This window comes from Anopheles ziemanni, chromosome 2, assembly GCF_943734765.1.
Source record: "Anopheles ziemanni chromosome 2, idAnoZiCoDA_A2_x.2, whole genome shotgun sequence".
Classification (NCBI taxonomy): Eukaryota; Metazoa; Arthropoda; class Insecta; order Diptera; family Culicidae; genus Anopheles; species Anopheles ziemanni.
This window is the reverse complement of record NC_080705.1, coordinates 84,520,126-84,536,741: the sequence shown is the minus strand read 5'-3', so window position 1 is coordinate 84,536,741 and position 16,616 is coordinate 84,520,126. Positions and strand designations below refer to the sequence as shown.

The 16,616-nt window shown below is 45.0% G+C and overlaps 1 protein-coding gene across 1 annotated transcript in view; it reads right to left on the bottom strand.

Annotated features, from left to right (window-relative positions):
* Window positions 1-3,371: 3,371 nt before the first annotated feature.
* Window positions 3,372-16,616, bottom strand: part of LOC131282926 (sestrin homolog) — a 28,862-nt gene continuing 15,617 nt past the window's right edge. Inside the window, exons 2-7 of the mRNA XM_058312475.1 lie at window positions 5,709-5,873; window positions 4,718-4,900; window positions 4,378-4,621; window positions 3,984-4,293; window positions 3,607-3,901; window positions 3,372-3,525 (exon numbers count right to left, since the gene is read on the bottom strand). Coding sequence (XP_058168458.1) covers window positions 3,439-3,525; window positions 3,607-3,901; window positions 3,984-4,293; window positions 4,378-4,621; window positions 4,718-4,900; window positions 5,709-5,873 — 1,284 coding nt within the window. The 3' untranslated portion in view covers window positions 3,372-3,438. The remainder of the gene's footprint in view (window positions 3,526-3,606; window positions 3,902-3,983; window positions 4,294-4,377; window positions 4,622-4,717; window positions 4,901-5,708; window positions 5,874-16,616) is intronic.

Below are 16,616 nucleotides of genomic sequence, written 5' to 3'. Positions count from 1 at the left end.
AACAATAGCTTTTACCCCAGCGTATATACCTAGGAAACATCAATCTCGACCAGCAATATAACACTATCTAAACAGGATAGGACTTGCCATCCGATCTCGGCTTGCTGTTTTACTTTACAGACTGCAAATGCTACAAAATACACTTCGATGCTCCGTTTTATCGGAGTTGCTTAAACAATCGATGATTCTGCCATTTTTAGAATTTTCAAAATCTAGATTATTGGCACTTTTTATGGGTACGTTGACAAAACTATTACCCGCAGCAGCATACCAAACGAGATCGCTTACTTAGGAAAAAAAATCAAGGGTAGAATTCTTCCACTTTTAAATACCTGGTCGTCCGTTTACCATTTTAGATGTAGAACGGTGTTTGAGTTTGGATTTTTTTTAAATTAAATTTCGGATTATTTAGGAATGAAAGAGATAAGAAATTCGAACGTGGTGTTGTGTTTATAAAATTTTGTTTGTTTTATTCCTACAAATCCTGCCGAATTGATACATCGATTCGCTCCGGTTGCGCGCTTAATACGTGATCATGGCGGTATACACTTAATTTTATCTGCATCCGCTCCTCCTCAACTCCCTGGATGTACAACAATATTTAGTGTCTCTGCAAACGCTGCATATTTTGATTGATCGATACGCTTCCAATCACTGTAGCACCTAGTATTCTATCGCTTCTTTTTCGCAACAATGAGACACCCTTTTCGCGTTTTCCCACGTTCGGTGTACTGTGTTTTTACTTCTTTTACAGAAAGGCACAACATCGACAATGTAATAACGGCGTTATTTGATGTACAGACGCACATTAATCAGGGGAGAAAACTATAGGACTTGATCGATGGCTTATTACCACCCTTATTCCACGATCGCCTTCTTTGTACAAGATATAAAATAAGCATGAGGTTTTCATGTTTACTCTGTTTTTGATTCGTGTGTAATATGATTCTTTCTCGATCGGTAGTTTTTTGTGATCGCGGTTCTTTCTTCCTTCTTTTTTTTTGGTTTTGGCACAAATATAATCACAATGTCCAACCGTATGCGCCGCGTCCGAATTTATTCCGACGTGCTGGTATTGTTTATAGTTTAAATTGATTCGTATGATTTCATTTACGTATCTCATCAAGCTTCATGCAACCAATACAAATTCCACCTCTGTGCAGAAGCGCAAGATTAGGCTCGCATCCTTACCACGGCGTACATAGAAAGCGCACATTACACGATGCTCTATACGTTATAAAATTTATTGATCATTATATTTTTTTTACAAATCGTCATATTTTCTTCAAACTTCTCTTCACGTAAGCTTATATTCTTACCTCGCAGAAATTGTCTCAATCGATGCAGTTTTAGTAGTTTCGTTTCTTTTCAAACTCTTTTCCCGCTTCACCATGCATGCTTCCGACGGCCAACCGGGTTGGCAGCCTTAACACATGATGTTGTCGAGGAAATATGCTAGATTCTCATACTCTCGTTCCTTCTAAGCGATGGTTCGTACGTCTCCTGTCTCCTACCAGACAATTCGATTCGCCGACGGCGAACAAACAACGTTTGATGTGGTGAAATATTCTAAAACAAAAATGCACCAACATTAAATCCTTACTGGCGAAACTGATCGTGCTACATCAGTGGACTAGTTTGCTCTCGCTTTCCGTAACCTTCACTCTGCTCGCATTATCACAATACGCCGTTCAACTACCGATCGCGCAGGCAAAACAAATGCGATGGATTGTCTGCAATCGAATCAAATGGAGGAGCAAATCGCTAGCTGCTTCCGCTGTCTTGGCAGATCGCAGCGAGAAAGGTACATAATATCATTCAGTTTTTGCTGTTTTTTTTGTTTTTGCATGGACGTGAAGGTCGAAGTGCAGTTTTTTTCTTGTGGCTACTTGGCGACACTAGCTTACACCGGGGAGCTGTACAATTTTCTGTCCGGCGGTACGGAAGTTCAAAAAAGAAAATGAATGGTTGACAATGAGACACTTTACTGTACAAATATGTTTACTGACCATTGATTGAGTAGAAATTAAACGAATAATTAAAAATATAAAGCTTTTCTACTCTCCTAGTTTGTTACTTCACCTCCATTTGGTGGCGTATCGTCGTTGATGTTACATAGAGAAGGAAAAACAGAAGAAAACCACCGAATTTTAATTATGAGCCATCGCGGATTTGTCACCATCGTATGCACTTGAAATTCACGATCCGGGTTTTGAGCTGATTCTTACTATTCGACGCGAGTCGTCGATGAATTCAATAGAAATTCATTTGATAGAATTTCAGCTAGACAAATTGTACAGATCGTATCAAAACGCATCAAATAATAAGAATAAGCTCAATTATTCGACAACCTGATGTAGCAGCAATGAATAAAAAAAAACAAACACAAGTAAAACCTTATCACAGTGAGATCAGAATGGGGTGGTTTTCCTACTTATTATGCCACTTAGATCGGGGTCCTTACTCGCAAGGCTGTCGCTTCTTGCTTCGATACCTTACTTACGTTTTTCCCTGATTAGACATTAGATCTTCGTCAAGAGTTGCAAGGGAGTTAATAAAAAAAATAAACAAACCATCATCCAAAAATAGACAACGTCCTGAATCTCTCCCTGATGCTAGCATAAACTGTGTGTGTGTGTGTTGTAGGCCTGAGTATGGTGCTCCATTCTGTAGCACGCTATTACGTTTGTCTTGTGTTTCTGTTTCGCGAAAGTATACGATCTCACCACAGTGGGCTCTCTCAACATTGCATTGTTCGCGTTTGCCTGTTAGAAATAGAGTTTTCCATAAAAAAAAAATAATAAAAACGTTGGCGGCCGTTCGCTCTTGCTCTTGGTAGCATTATCCTTTTCGACGTCACGTAGAAAAGAGCGTTAGTATAGTAATAGTTATAATTATATATCACCCATCGTAATATTCCTTATGCTTGCACATCACTCCGGTCCAGCCAAGGCTCCGGCATCGTTTGCTCTCCCCCTCCACTCTTTGCCACCATTCTCGTGAACCTGCCTCACCTTCTCGTACGCAACGTATGTTTCCACCTCATATGCGCAACCAACAACGCGTCAGACCGTACAATATAGTTAACAACAATAACACAACATCAACATCCATTCCATCCTTTCCACAAACAATCTTCGTAATAAAAACAAATACACCTTTGCCCTGAATGTTTCACAAATCCTGACCCTCTCCCTGCTACACACCCTCCTTCACGCTAGCGATCGTCGATCCATCCTTCTTTTCCTATCACGCGTCCCCGTATCCTTCCCTTACCAATTCGTCGCGATGGCGACTAATCCTTCCTTATCGCAAAACAACCCACAAACATTCGTTCAGCCAACGGGAACCAACGGGCCAGGTGGGGGAGGGAGAGGACAGGCAGGCATCACAAAACTGGCCAACGGCATCCTAATTCTTCATATCGGTGGGTGCCAATCATGTCATGTATCGCATAATTTCTCGTAAGGCGTACAGCAGCTCCGCCTGGTTGCGGGCTTCCAAGATCATAAGATTGATGTGAACCTGAACACGACAAACAGAGGTATAACGACCACGTGGTTAGAATGTGCTGAAGGAAGGCAAAGGGGGAAAGTTGCTACCTACCTTCTCACTGTGCTGCAGCTCCACGAGCACGCTGTCGTAATCGAGCTTGGTGATCCGCTCCGGGAAGCAGCAGGCCGTCTTGATGAACATCTTCAACGAGCGATCGAGCAGCTGGTTCACTTCGCCGTAGTCGTAGTCGTCGTGGCGTATGCCGTAGATGCACTGGATGTAGTTCCAGATGGCGCGCCGAAACTTGGACGTGTCGACGTTCGTGCGACCCGCGATCGTGTAGTACGTCAGGTTGTACGCCGCCCGGAACTTTTCGTCGAGGTAGAACCCGACATCATTGTACAGCCTGACAAAAAAAAAGAAAATATAAAACATCCAAGGGGTTAGTTGCTACTGTCAAGGTTTAGTTTAAAAGATCCCCTACACACCTATTCACTAGTGAGTATCCATGGTCATCCCAGGAGTAGTCCTGTATCCGGAACGTTTGCGGAATGTTTTCCGCACCGCGCCGCGCAAAGTCCTGATATGTGAAGCTGGGATCGTCCACGTAGCGGCCGAGCTGCTGCGGGACTTCCGCCGGTGCGTCCCGGATGACCGGGGGCAGCTCGGCCGCCTGCTGCTCCACATGCTTGAACCGGTTGCTCAGCTCGGTTTCGCTGCACGCTTCGTCATTCTTCTCCGACAGACGCTTCATGCGTTGCATCAGTGCATCGACGGTCACTTCCGGACGGATGTTGCCTACCGGGTTGAAATAGATACTTTATTTAAAATTCTAGAAACAATGGGAAAATGTTCGCGTAGCCCAAAGCCCGATTGCCCTACCATCGTCTCCGTTCTGGGGATGGCTGTCTGGGTGCTGAGAATTGTACAGATCATTCAGACGGTTGAAGGCAGTCTTCTGGGTGAGAACGTTGTTGTTTTCGATGACTTTGTGACTAATGCCGTCCAGCTCCTGCGTGAGCCCGCAGGAAAACACGAACGAGGACAGCGAGTGGTAGTGGGCGATCAGCACGATTGCGTGCACCACTTCCGAGAGGGACCAACTGTTCTGGCCTTTCGTCAGGCGCTGTTGAGGAATGAGTTTGAGAGCAAACATACGAGCCACATTAGTTATTTGTAGAGGAAGGCGGTGAACCTGACACTGAATACGACAAAAATGTACCTCGATGTGTCCCTTGTTGAGCAGCCATGGACGGTGGGCTAGAATTTTGTTGATGTCAGAGATGGCACGTAGTTTGGCGGGGATGTGCTCGAGACCGTTCAGCCAGCTCGGATCACCGCCGTTCCTCAGGAAGACGTCCTCGTACAGGTTCACTAGGTACGTGCACTTATGGCGGGCAGCGGCCTGGAGAAATTGAAAGTAAAAGCGATTACTTCCGGTGCTACCTCGTGATCAATCTTTTTTTTCACATTAAAGCCTAATACTATTTAGATTTACAAGGCATTTAGTTTGGCCTTTTGAAAACAAATGCAACTGGAATGCCAAATTGTGTAAATTGATTAACTTAACCTATAATTAATAATATTAACCTATAATAGAGAATCGAAAAACAACAATTAAAATTTAATTATTAATTAATAATTAAAAAAAAAGAAAAAAATATATGGTTTGATCTTTTCAAAATAAATTATTTTACGCGTTCAAATAACTCGCCTTCAACCTAAGCAAGCTTAAAAAAAATCCGATCTTGATAAAATTGAAACATTTCAAAATAGGAAGAACAATATTACAATATACATGTATATGTAATATCGTTTGATCTTTTTGACATTACGTTTGTATTATAAAATCTTATATGGAGCGATCAGTTTATATCGTTTTCATCCTAAACAAACTTTTAAAACAAAAATGTTAATAAATAAATATTAAATGTTATTTATATTAGTAAATAACATTAGAAAAAACTCAAATTATTGCTAAGAAACTTCAAACGATCTATAAGTTTGAAATATGTTATTTTCGTAAATGTATTTAACCTGTAATTAATGACAATTTTAAAGACAATGAGAACATAATTTGGAAAATGATCCATTTTATCTGATAACGTTGATTCATTTCATTCCTTTATAGTTAGAGTGCACCATTTTTGTCATTCCTAAACGGTCATTTAAAATGGTCCACCTGTAAAAGGTAGATGTTCCAAACAACTTACCATAATCGCAATGTAGTTCCTATAGTCGTACGGCAGCGGTCCATCGCACTGCAGCACAAACTTTTGCGTACTGAGAAAGTGGTCCAGATAGCGCGGATGATAGGCGATCACCTTGGTGACATGGTCCAGATTCGAGTTGTCCGTCGGGGAGTTCTTTGAGCCATACTGCAGAAAAATAAAGAGAAACGTAGAACACGGGGTGGGATTTAAAAAAAACATTCCAATGACGGCACGCATGCATACTGGAGCATAATCGTAGGGTTTATGGAGTTTTGGTTCGTGATTACCAACTGCAACGGAATCGGTTCATTAAAAAGCGAAAGGAAAACATCCCGACGCGATCGTTTGCGCGCGCCTGGTTTGCTACCGAGGACGGTTGTTGTCCCCCAGCGAAATTATCTCCCCACGCGACCCGAATCGGTCTTCGTGTCCTGATAAGTAGAGACCCGCCGCATTGACGTCAATTTCGAACGAATCTGCAGGGGGATGAGATTTGCAGCCTAGAGAGTCCCGTAGGTTCTTGACCCTTTCATGTGTTTTTCTTCAGTGATCGTAAGGACCAATTATTTCCCGGCTGTTCCGAAAGTGATAAGATAACCCACCACCACAACAGCATCGATCGAGGATGAACGCCCCGACAAAATGCTTACGAAGCCGTTCGCTCGAACCATTTTCCCATTTCCCTCCACCGGGTTTGCATTTTCCCAACCCATCATCGACGGGGCCGAAAATGGGGAGCTTCTACCCCCAATCAGCTGTAATTTGACAGGGAAGTATGTAAGTAAACACTTGCCGTACACTCTGACCGTGCCCTTTCGTGCACGTCATTCTCTGGGCCGGTCAGATTGGAGCGGGTGTTTGGTCCGGGTAAAAATAACATCCATCCGACGGACGTAAGCTGCCATAGTTTGACCCGGTGCTGCCGGCTTACACCGGTGCACGATCGTAAACATCCGATCGCTGTTTGCGCGGTTCAATGAGCAGAATAAAAAGCGTGCTGTTTGTTGTTGTTCAACTTCCTTGTGACGGGCAAAAATGAAGCCCCACTTTTGGGTCCGTTGAGGTTTTAGTACATTTTTAGTATCACCCCAAAAATGGTGGGAATATCAAGTTATCATCCGACCCTACAAGTAACTCACACACAATGTTTTATTAGTCTATATTGCCACTGTGGCAACAAGACAACAGCTGGCGAGCGGGCACATGTAACGACATGTTGTTGCTCAAAGGGTTTGCCTCCTTTCCATCTATAGCTCGGCAAACATGGCACCTTCGGTGGACATTCTTGGCTAGGAAAACCAACCACCGCCGTAGAAAAAGTACACCTATATATTTATATGGCATCCGGAACTCGTTGTTGCCGTCAACATTTGCCTTCTCTTTTGCAAATTTAAATCCCGCACCCGGTGCGATATGGACACCAAACCGCGAGCACTTCGCAGTAAACTGATAGGAACACACATCGCCGATCCGCACGGTAAACAAGGTCAATGTGACAATGTCCTTCGCCACCGGTTGCTAGGAGTCCCATTCCACGCGTGTCAATCCCTCACCTCTGTTTTAGAAACTGTGTAAGTCACAAAATAGTTACTCAAACAACAAAAAAAGGAAAGGAATAAGAGAACCATTCCGGGTTGAGATAAGCGTGAAATGTTCTTGTTTTTCTGCAGCGTGCCGGCGGGTTGCAACCTTCGTTCTGCCGATTCGGTTTCAGTCGGTGGTGCGATGCTGCAATCTGTTTACCGCAAGCTGATCCACGCCCGGGCGTCGGGTTCCAGTGTTCTGGAATCGCCCGATCCGTTTATTGACTGCTGGCCACTGACTTCCTGCTGGGCGGAGGTGATAAGCACCCGAATAAACACGGTTGCATCAGCGTGCTCCAGATTCCGTACCGTGCAGCATTGTAGCCGCTGTCTGTCGGCTTGATCAACAAGTGGGAGAATGGGGGGAGCGGGCGGTGCTGAACCATGACCAGCTGTCTGCCCAGCTGATAACTCATCGAAACAGATGCTCCAAGAGGGATGTACTTGCTGTACTATTTCTACAGTCTCAAGCGGCACAAAATGTGATCTACTAAGGCGTTACTTACTCATCGATCGTGCTTGAGAGACACTGAGAGAGCACATAGGCCAACATGTTTACAGCCACAACATCAAAATCGATCCACAAACATCGATCCGGGGAATGGACACTTTTTAACAAAGGTACATTAAAAACGTTCCCCGTGAAGCAAAAAAAAAAAAGCATGCTCGACATCGACATAGAACCAAACGCTGGCAAGCGAAACTGTTTACGCCACTAATGGGAAACATCTGTGGCCTACGGCGCGGCTCGTTCCGTTGCTTTCGTTTTCCGATCGCTTGGCCCCAGCTTTGTTTACTTCTGTAAACTTAAACTTTTGAAGAATGGAAAACAACGCCGCGCGACACTTTAACGAATGAATGAAGAGCTCGATGGGGAGTTGGAGGAAACCGTAGATTGCCTGCCTAGGTGATATCGAGTAGCTGGATCTGGGGGGGGGGGGGGGGGGGGGGGGGAGGCATTTGGCATCCAACTGGCCGTAAAATGATTAATGACAACTTCAATCATAATTAGTTCCCCGCCGGTTTCTTGTGAAAACGCTTAAAATAAACATCAAATTGATTACCGCCAAAGCGTGTCCCTTGCTCCCCCGCTCCCCCTTACCTTTCCCCCTTGGTATCAACCTGTCAACGTACTCATTAGAATAATGTCTTCCCTCCCTCATAGCGCACCTGTACAACCGGTGCGATTATCAGCCGGTTTCCCCGATTTCCAATAGACCCGATGGACCCCCGACAGGTGCCACTCCCCAGTACTTAAACTATGCCAACCATGCGTTCGAGGCAGCACTAACTCCTAGGACCAGCCGCGGCTGCGAAATTGCTGTCTGGTGTATGCCGGCCGGCCGGCCGGGCTCGGGTTGTCCGGTGGCTATCAGGTTTCATTATCATAGCCATCACGATTCGCGGTAGACAAGCCGAGTAAGGTAAGGGGGTGGGCCATCACGAGGCCACGGCGTGCGATAGTGATTATCTCACCCGCAATGAATTTGTTTGCATGTCTCCAGGCCTGGGGGTTGGCTGTTTGCGGCCATGGTTGACTCCGGTACATCCGATGGCGGTGCAGGGTTGTTGTTAGGGGAGGGTTGCGATTATTTGATTTGGGGATGGAGTCGAATTATTGGATGGATGGGCGTGCGTGCGGCCGTGTGGAGATCGGAGATCTCTCGCTTGCTGCTCAGTTTGAGCTATTGTAACCATTAAAATTCATATGCCAAACGTAACGGAGCAACGGAATGTTTTCAATGGAGTCTGCGCCATGGTAGCATACGGAACGCTAAGCATTTTGTCGTTTATATACATCGCTTTACCCCCTTGCATACGCCATTTTTTATATTCACTTGGTCGCCTTCTCTTCGGATTCGTAAATATTTTTTAAACCTAGCAACGGCAGAAAACAGCTGCTCGCGACCACATCTGATCGTGGCGAAAGGACAAACCGACGGCGAACGTTCGCCGTGGTCCTCTTCTGGCGTGCCGGTGCGTTCGAGAGGGAAAGTTTCAGCTAGCTGTGCGTCAAATTTAAATTGTTTACATTACATTCCACATGTCGTTTTGCATATCGGGCCTGGGGTGAAGCTGTATGTGTTGCCGAGTTGAAGTCGTTGCCTTTTTGCCTTGCCTGCTGGTGTCAAATTGTTGGCAATCCATCATCGCCCGTACCGAAGCAAACGTCAGGCTGGAAAGGGGATCGAATTAACGTTGCCAAAAAGTACACGCTACGATAAACAAACCTGGGCAGGATCTTGGTTGAAAAATTTGTTGCACATAAAATAAACCAAAGAAACGAAAAGCTGATGGTTGAAGAAATTTAGTACAAAATGTTGAGTAAACTCGAGAGTGGAAATTTTCATCTTCAACTAAAGAAGACACTCAACTAAACTAAAAACAAGTAAAACTAAAACATAACACGATCCCCAACGGGCGGTGTATGTTTTTTGAAATAAAATTTACGATCCCCATCCGGTAGCGACCGAAATTGCCGAAACGTGCTCCATCTGATGCACAGATGGAGGGTTTTTTTTCGCGCGGACAAAACGTTCCACGAGACGTAAATGCAGAAATGCGCTACATACTGCCATCCCTGTTGCAGGCAGCCGGTTCCGGCTACCACTAGCGATCGGTTAATACAGCTTTACAACCGCCGTTGCGCTTCCTTATTGCGACGGGTTTTTTTGTGTGTTTCTATTTAGTATCCCTTCTTCTCCGGTCGAAAGGCAACAAAATATGCTTCCAATCGTCGCGACCGGCCATATTCGATACTCAACGGTCGTATGTGGCGTGGTGTAACTATAGTCACTAAAACAAGCCGCAGCGAGATCGCGCTCGGCAATTAATCGGTTTCTCGCCTCCGCGCCGTGCGCATTTTACGTAACGTGCCTCAACGCACACACAATATGGTGTGCAATTGGCCCCTGCTCCGAGGGAGGACACGGAGGTCTGCGGCTCTATTGTCTCTAATAGGGAGTTGTTCGATTATTGTTTTGTCAACTTGTCGCACCGGGTGAAGTTGCGCTACCCGGCGCGAACACGTGAGCCGGAAAAACTGCCCCACAGCACCGGTAATGGGTTAGCTTAACAGCACCCTACGCGCTTTGCGACACTTGAGTGACAATCGGAGACAAGTTTCTAACCCCGTTTGACTAAGGTTCGATCCTTATGCTGCGTTGGAAAAGATCGCTTACTGCATTAAAATGTGAACGGTCAGTCATTCTGAAATAACACATGCGTTCTTCATTCAAGAGATGCAAAATGCAGTGGCGCGGTGAACTAAAAAGTTCCTGAATTATGCAATTGAAGAAGATGAACTAATAAAACATGTTGACAAACGTGTCTAATACCACATACGAGAGTTTCAAGTCCTACATGCAAATTTAATGGAATAAACAGGTGTTTGATCCTGTGTTGATCCACGCTGATTGCCAAGCGTTTTAGCACACTTTTTTGTTCAATCTTTTTTAATAAAATGTGTTAATAAGATTGATGAAACCGACGGTTTTCGAAGGTTAAGCAAAGATTAAGCTTTCCAAAGAATTGGTATTAAATAATACTAAAATTTTTATGCTGCTTTTTCATTCATATATGGGACAAAAACTTCTTAGAACTAATGACAGCTGACTATCAAAAATGATAAAAGGCAATCAACGTGTTAAATCTGAAATAAAGTAAGATTTCCCTACCATGAGTTAAGCTTCAACAAGTGTTGAAATAAGATATTGCAATGAAGCAGCATTTCATCAACGACCTCAATATTGTTTAATGAAACTAACAAGAATCAAATCCCTTAATTTTTTACAATCTAGTTGTGGAAACCAAACGTAAAACATCCTATTTTAGAAGAGATATGCAACGTCTTCTGGAACAGAATGCTCTGGTGTAAAATGTAAGCTAAAACACCCAAGATTTACAAACTTACTGGCAAAAATAAATCAAGTCAAACTAAATGACGCGTGTAAAGGGGTGATCCTAAAGTTTTTGGTTTTAATATCAATTTGAGATAGGCAATAAAAGAAATCTGTGCAGTGAAATTTGGTTTCTACTCATAGATTTGGTGAACAACTTAGACAGAATGAGCATAAGTAGATCGATAAACTAAGAGAATTGAACCAGAGCGATCGTTCTTTTACCACCGTGATCTAGTTCAGAGAACTAAATCTGATACGCGAAACTAATATGTTATTCCACTAATATAGCTGTAGGCTACAGAAGATACAACAAATTTCATCAAAAAGATTTAACTAAAACTTGTTCTAAAAGTGCTCAAAAGCAGTCAAACTGGTAACAAACCAACCGAACCATTGGAAAAGTTTTGTGACAATTTAATCGTCAACATAATTTCGTATGAAACCAAATAAAATATAAGCACAGTTTTGCGTGACACATTTCTGTGTTGATCCGTGAGTGAAGAAGATGAATGTGTTTACCGGCGTCTTGGGCGTTGGAATGAAGCCACGCACAGTAGAAGATCGTCCCGAAGACCTTCAGAATATGGCGCCAGCGGTGTGTGTAACGTAAGGTAAATTTTAATGAAACCAAAACATTTGCCTTCCATCAACCTGTCACCTGCGAGATCGGCCATTAGAGATGGTTTGCCGAATGGCCGAGCCGGACCAATCCATCGCGCACCCGCAATACCACTCAACTGTCTGTTTGGCTCCCCAAAACCCCGGCGGTGATGGAGGATGACAGGGTAATGGAAATACTACCAAACGGTCATAGCTAGCTTCCTTCGTCGGATGAGCAGCACTCAGCGATAGTTTACCCCTACGGCGATGGCGCCAGCACTTCATGGTCACCGGCGAAGCTTCCGAATCAGCCGGGATCGATCGTTTCCTGTTCGGTCCCGTTCGGAGACCATCTGGACGCGGTGAGACAATTATTGGACACTGCTTGACTGGTTTCAAAAATAGATCGTCGAATGGATAGTCTTACACCCGCGGTGGTGTCTTCCAGTCGAGGTTGATGGCGAGACCTTGGCGACGGTTTTGGGGCGGGTGATTAGCGGGACAAGTGACCCACCCGGCGAGAAGCTCCAGACAATCCCTACGACAAACGTGTGCGGGACCTTGAACGGACCGGTTCGAGTTTCGACAAAAGTAGTACCGTACGTAAGACGATTCCATTCGCTGGATGGGGTGCTTGTATCGCCCTGGGGGGGAACCAGATTGGTTCGAACACACTCTAGTGGTTGTTTGAAATGAAACAGTCAGCGGTTCGCATGGAACCTTGACGGCTATCGGCTCGGGACAGCTTCCCATAAGCCATTTCCAGTGGACTTCGCTAGCGAACGCCACCGTTCTGCTGAGGTGTGGAATAGTAAGAATTAATGTTGTTCAGCTGAGAAGCTCTTCAACATTCACTCGCAGACGATCGCGATCGTTTCAGTCGTCCTTCAGTGGTTGGTTTTGCTACACCATACAACTTCCACAACAGAATCTCCTTCGTTCAGCACTTCAGCACGACGTCCACAGGGCATCGTCGGTTGTGCTTCCTGCCGAACGGTTCGCTCTACCGGATTCCAGACCGTCCCATATGAGGGTCGTTTTTCGTAACCTCGAACGAGAAACGGTTGATGAAATGTTTACAGCATACCAACGTAGCACCCTCGCCGCTTTTCCATTTGGGGTGTCACAAGTTGCCAAATCTGTTGACGGAATCATCTTGGCGGCGTCCTCGGCGACCTTGGCATAAGGGAGGGAGCAACTGAGCGACGAGTAGACGCCAGCACTATTCCCGATATGTTTTTAACAGAAGCGAAAGAACGCAAATGAGATGTTTTTTTTTTCCTGGTGACAAATTGAAATGAAAATTTAACCCGTAGTATTTCCCTTTCCCTTATTTGCCTCTCGCAGAATATGAGACGTAACGTTGTTTAAATATATTATGTTTCCTCTAGGAAACAGTTTCTTTTCCCTTGTTTGCCTCTTGCAGAGTGTAAGACGTATCGTTTGGAACGGAATTTCGTCTATATTGGGATTCCTCCAGGAAACAGATTCGTCGTAAATTACAATTCCGCAACGGCGTGTCATCTGGTCGCGACAGGAAGCGAACAAGCTAGAACTAATTAGCTGCGTATAGAGCGGGCTGCTGCACGTTCGGGCTGGTTTGATGCGCAAATTGAGCAAAATACACAAAATTTGGCCGAGAACTGAGGATCGTTAAAAGAAGTAAAACAAACCCCCGTTCCTCCCTCCCTCCCAGAGCTTCCCAACCGAAATTCGAACGCACAAAAACGGTACATCATCGATGTCGCACATGGTGGAGGCGCCTCGTCCGTGCGGTGAACGCCACCCTACAAGCGCTCAACGTCTCGACCGAAGAGGCCGAGAAAAACAAAATCCGCGCGCGATCGAAATTAGGAACAGATGAACAGCGCACGCCACACCGCGACGAAGGAACACATGGCCAAACGGGTTTCGCTACGTGGCCCGCGCGGTTGGAGAATCAAAACAAAGTGATAAATTATGCCGGAAAATGAAGCCGAAACCGGGGCCACCGCTAGGATGCCAAGCAGCTAGCAGCTAGCAGCAGCAGCAGCAGCAGCAGCTTTGAACTTCGCTTCGGGGTTATGGCCAGGCGTAGCGTAGGCCGCCTTAGAAGATGAATGAAACAACCGTTGGAACGCGCGACTGGTATTTGGCTGGTGTGGACATTTAAAGATCCTGGGTGCTCGCGCGATCTCTCTCTCCGTTGGGGCTTAGTCTCATTCCGGGGACTATCGAAGGACCTGTTTGGCGAGAGTTGTGTAGTTTGTTTCGTTTTCCCCAATTGTTACCCTGATGATATCACCAGAGTGTATGCAAAATGGTCTGTTGTTGTCTGATGATGTCTGATGAAGGAGACCTCGCGGTGGACTAGTTTACCCTGGTAGTTATTCGGTCACGCGTGCGTGTTCCTCATCGATTGGGTATCATCAAGCCTTTTTAGTACCAACGAACGATAGCCTAGACGCATAGAGTCAACCTCGTTGTCATATTCAAGAAGATCGTAAAACTTGGAACGTGTTGATCTCGTACGTGTAGCGCTTTAACTCCCCCGTGCACTGAACTCTCGTAGAGCTCCAATTTCGGGAACAGTCACGATATTACTTCCAATCTCATCCATTAGTGACTCGGTGGCGCAGGGTACTTTGGGTATCCAAGCGGGACTATAAAGTTCAATTACAAGTGCTCGCCTGTGTTTGGATGGACGGGGAATATGGGGATCGGCTGTAGACTCCACCGGGGAAGCTTCCGGGATGGTGCGAATAGTGTTAGAGCGACACCAGAGAGAGAGAGAGAGAGAGAGAGAGAGAGAGAGAGAGAGAGAGAGAGAGAGAGAGAGAGAAAGAGAGAGCGATTGGGGACAGTAAAATACAATCAATCATAAATCACTTTATTTATTCAAAAATAGACCCACGAGCACGTACCACCAAATATGACCTGCAGCAACACAATGGTCGCGGCTTGGGGGAGAAGCAATATGCCTGCTACAAATGCCCGGTAAGTCGACACCACTAGAGCGCGTGCACGATCGAGTGTGGGTGTCAGCTCCACCCTTCGTCACCCGGTTCGGACCAGTACGGGACCTCTGCCTGCTTGCATCTATACCCAAGAGAAGTTGCAGCCACTGCTTAAGGGCATGCAGCGCACTTGTACAACCGTTCCCAAAAGTGGAAGGGAGCTGTGATGTTTTATGCATTTGGCCCATGCCATGCCCTAAACGAGATCGGCCATCGATTGTTTTCGGATGGGTCGTTAGGAACATGTACGTTCCTCGAGTCACGTCATAACTCGAGTCACGTCAGCTCAGGTTACTCGCGTGCCGCTCCCTTGTACACGCGGGGACAACTTTATACCCAATCCGATGGATCACGTGTGTGTCTATGCTGGTATTCAAAAATATATCTTCTGTTTCCTCAACCTCCATCCTTTATCAAACGCAAACATCTCTGGATGAAGTGGCTCACTGCTGCAGATGCCATTGGGGAGGGAGGCGAGACCTTTTCTTTAAATTTCTGCGATTTGTTGCATCAATTAGCATATATTAAACGGAAAGGCGATAGTAAACAAAATCGCTACCTCGAACCTAACATCGTCCCGGCGTCGGGTTTGGGGCGACGCACAATGGTGCGATTAATATGGGGGTCATTCTCTCTACGGCGAATGGTTGGGTCGGGGTCTATCCGTATCCGTTTCTATCCACCACGTTAGATGCCGTCTGGATGCCTACACCCCCTAGTCGCAACGGACGGTCGCCTAAAAGGCGATCTCGCATCAATCCATAAATACAATTGGCGTACGCGCGCTGCCTGCTTTGGCAGGGGCTGGCAAGCGTATGTTGTTGAAAAATTGGAATCATTACAAGTAGTGTCAAGAGTTCTCACTTTATTGCCGAAGAATGAAACAAATGCTATCAAGCGCTTTTCCTTTTATCTTAGAGATAAGCCCATATAAGCCTATATAGAGAATATCTCAGATTAGCATAAGAAAATCAAATCTATAGAGGATCTATCGTCGCTGCTGTGAAATTTGTTTACTTTCCATTTGATATTTGTTTACTTCCAGTAGTATGTGGTGCGTGTCAGGAGACAGCGTTGATAGCACACCAAAATGATGTGATCGGAAGCAAACTGAAACGGAGCCATTACATCTATAGATGTACCCGGCCGTCAGAGTGTTAATCTCGTTTTCTTAAAGTTCATCGAGCAGCTCTCGAATAATATGGTATTTTTACAAGACGTGTTCAAGTGTTTACTCATAATGACCTCAAATATACAGGTGCCTTTCCTATGGGCAATGGCTTTGGTTTTTTATAGTATTATTAGAAGTATTTTATAGGGTTATAGACTTATTGCAAAATATGTAACACATCTTTGTAATGTGTCAAAGTGATCCACAAAAGAAATTTTATATTCTAGTAAAGAACAACTTACTTGCAAATAACCTTCAACATGAGGCAACACATATAATTTGTGCTTAAACCAGTTTGATCTAAAAAAATCGTAAAAATCATGCAAGATAATAGTCCGTCGCTTGCCGACCCCTGGACTATGGGATTGGATTTCACGGGGTAGCAGTAGGATGATCATGTAGATGTCATCTCTTTTGATCTTTTGTGCATCACAAAAAAAACATACAGAACCACAAACACACGATACCACGATGGTGGTTGGCGATCTATGGATCGTCCGTTTGATCTAGGGGGGCAATTAAGTTGGTTTACTATTTTAAATAACACACCCCGATTGTATACCCCTGTACGTTCAAAGTATCAGACACAATATACATTTCAAACGCAACTAACACTTATGCTGGACGCTGGCTTTGTTTTGTTACGTAAAGTCATT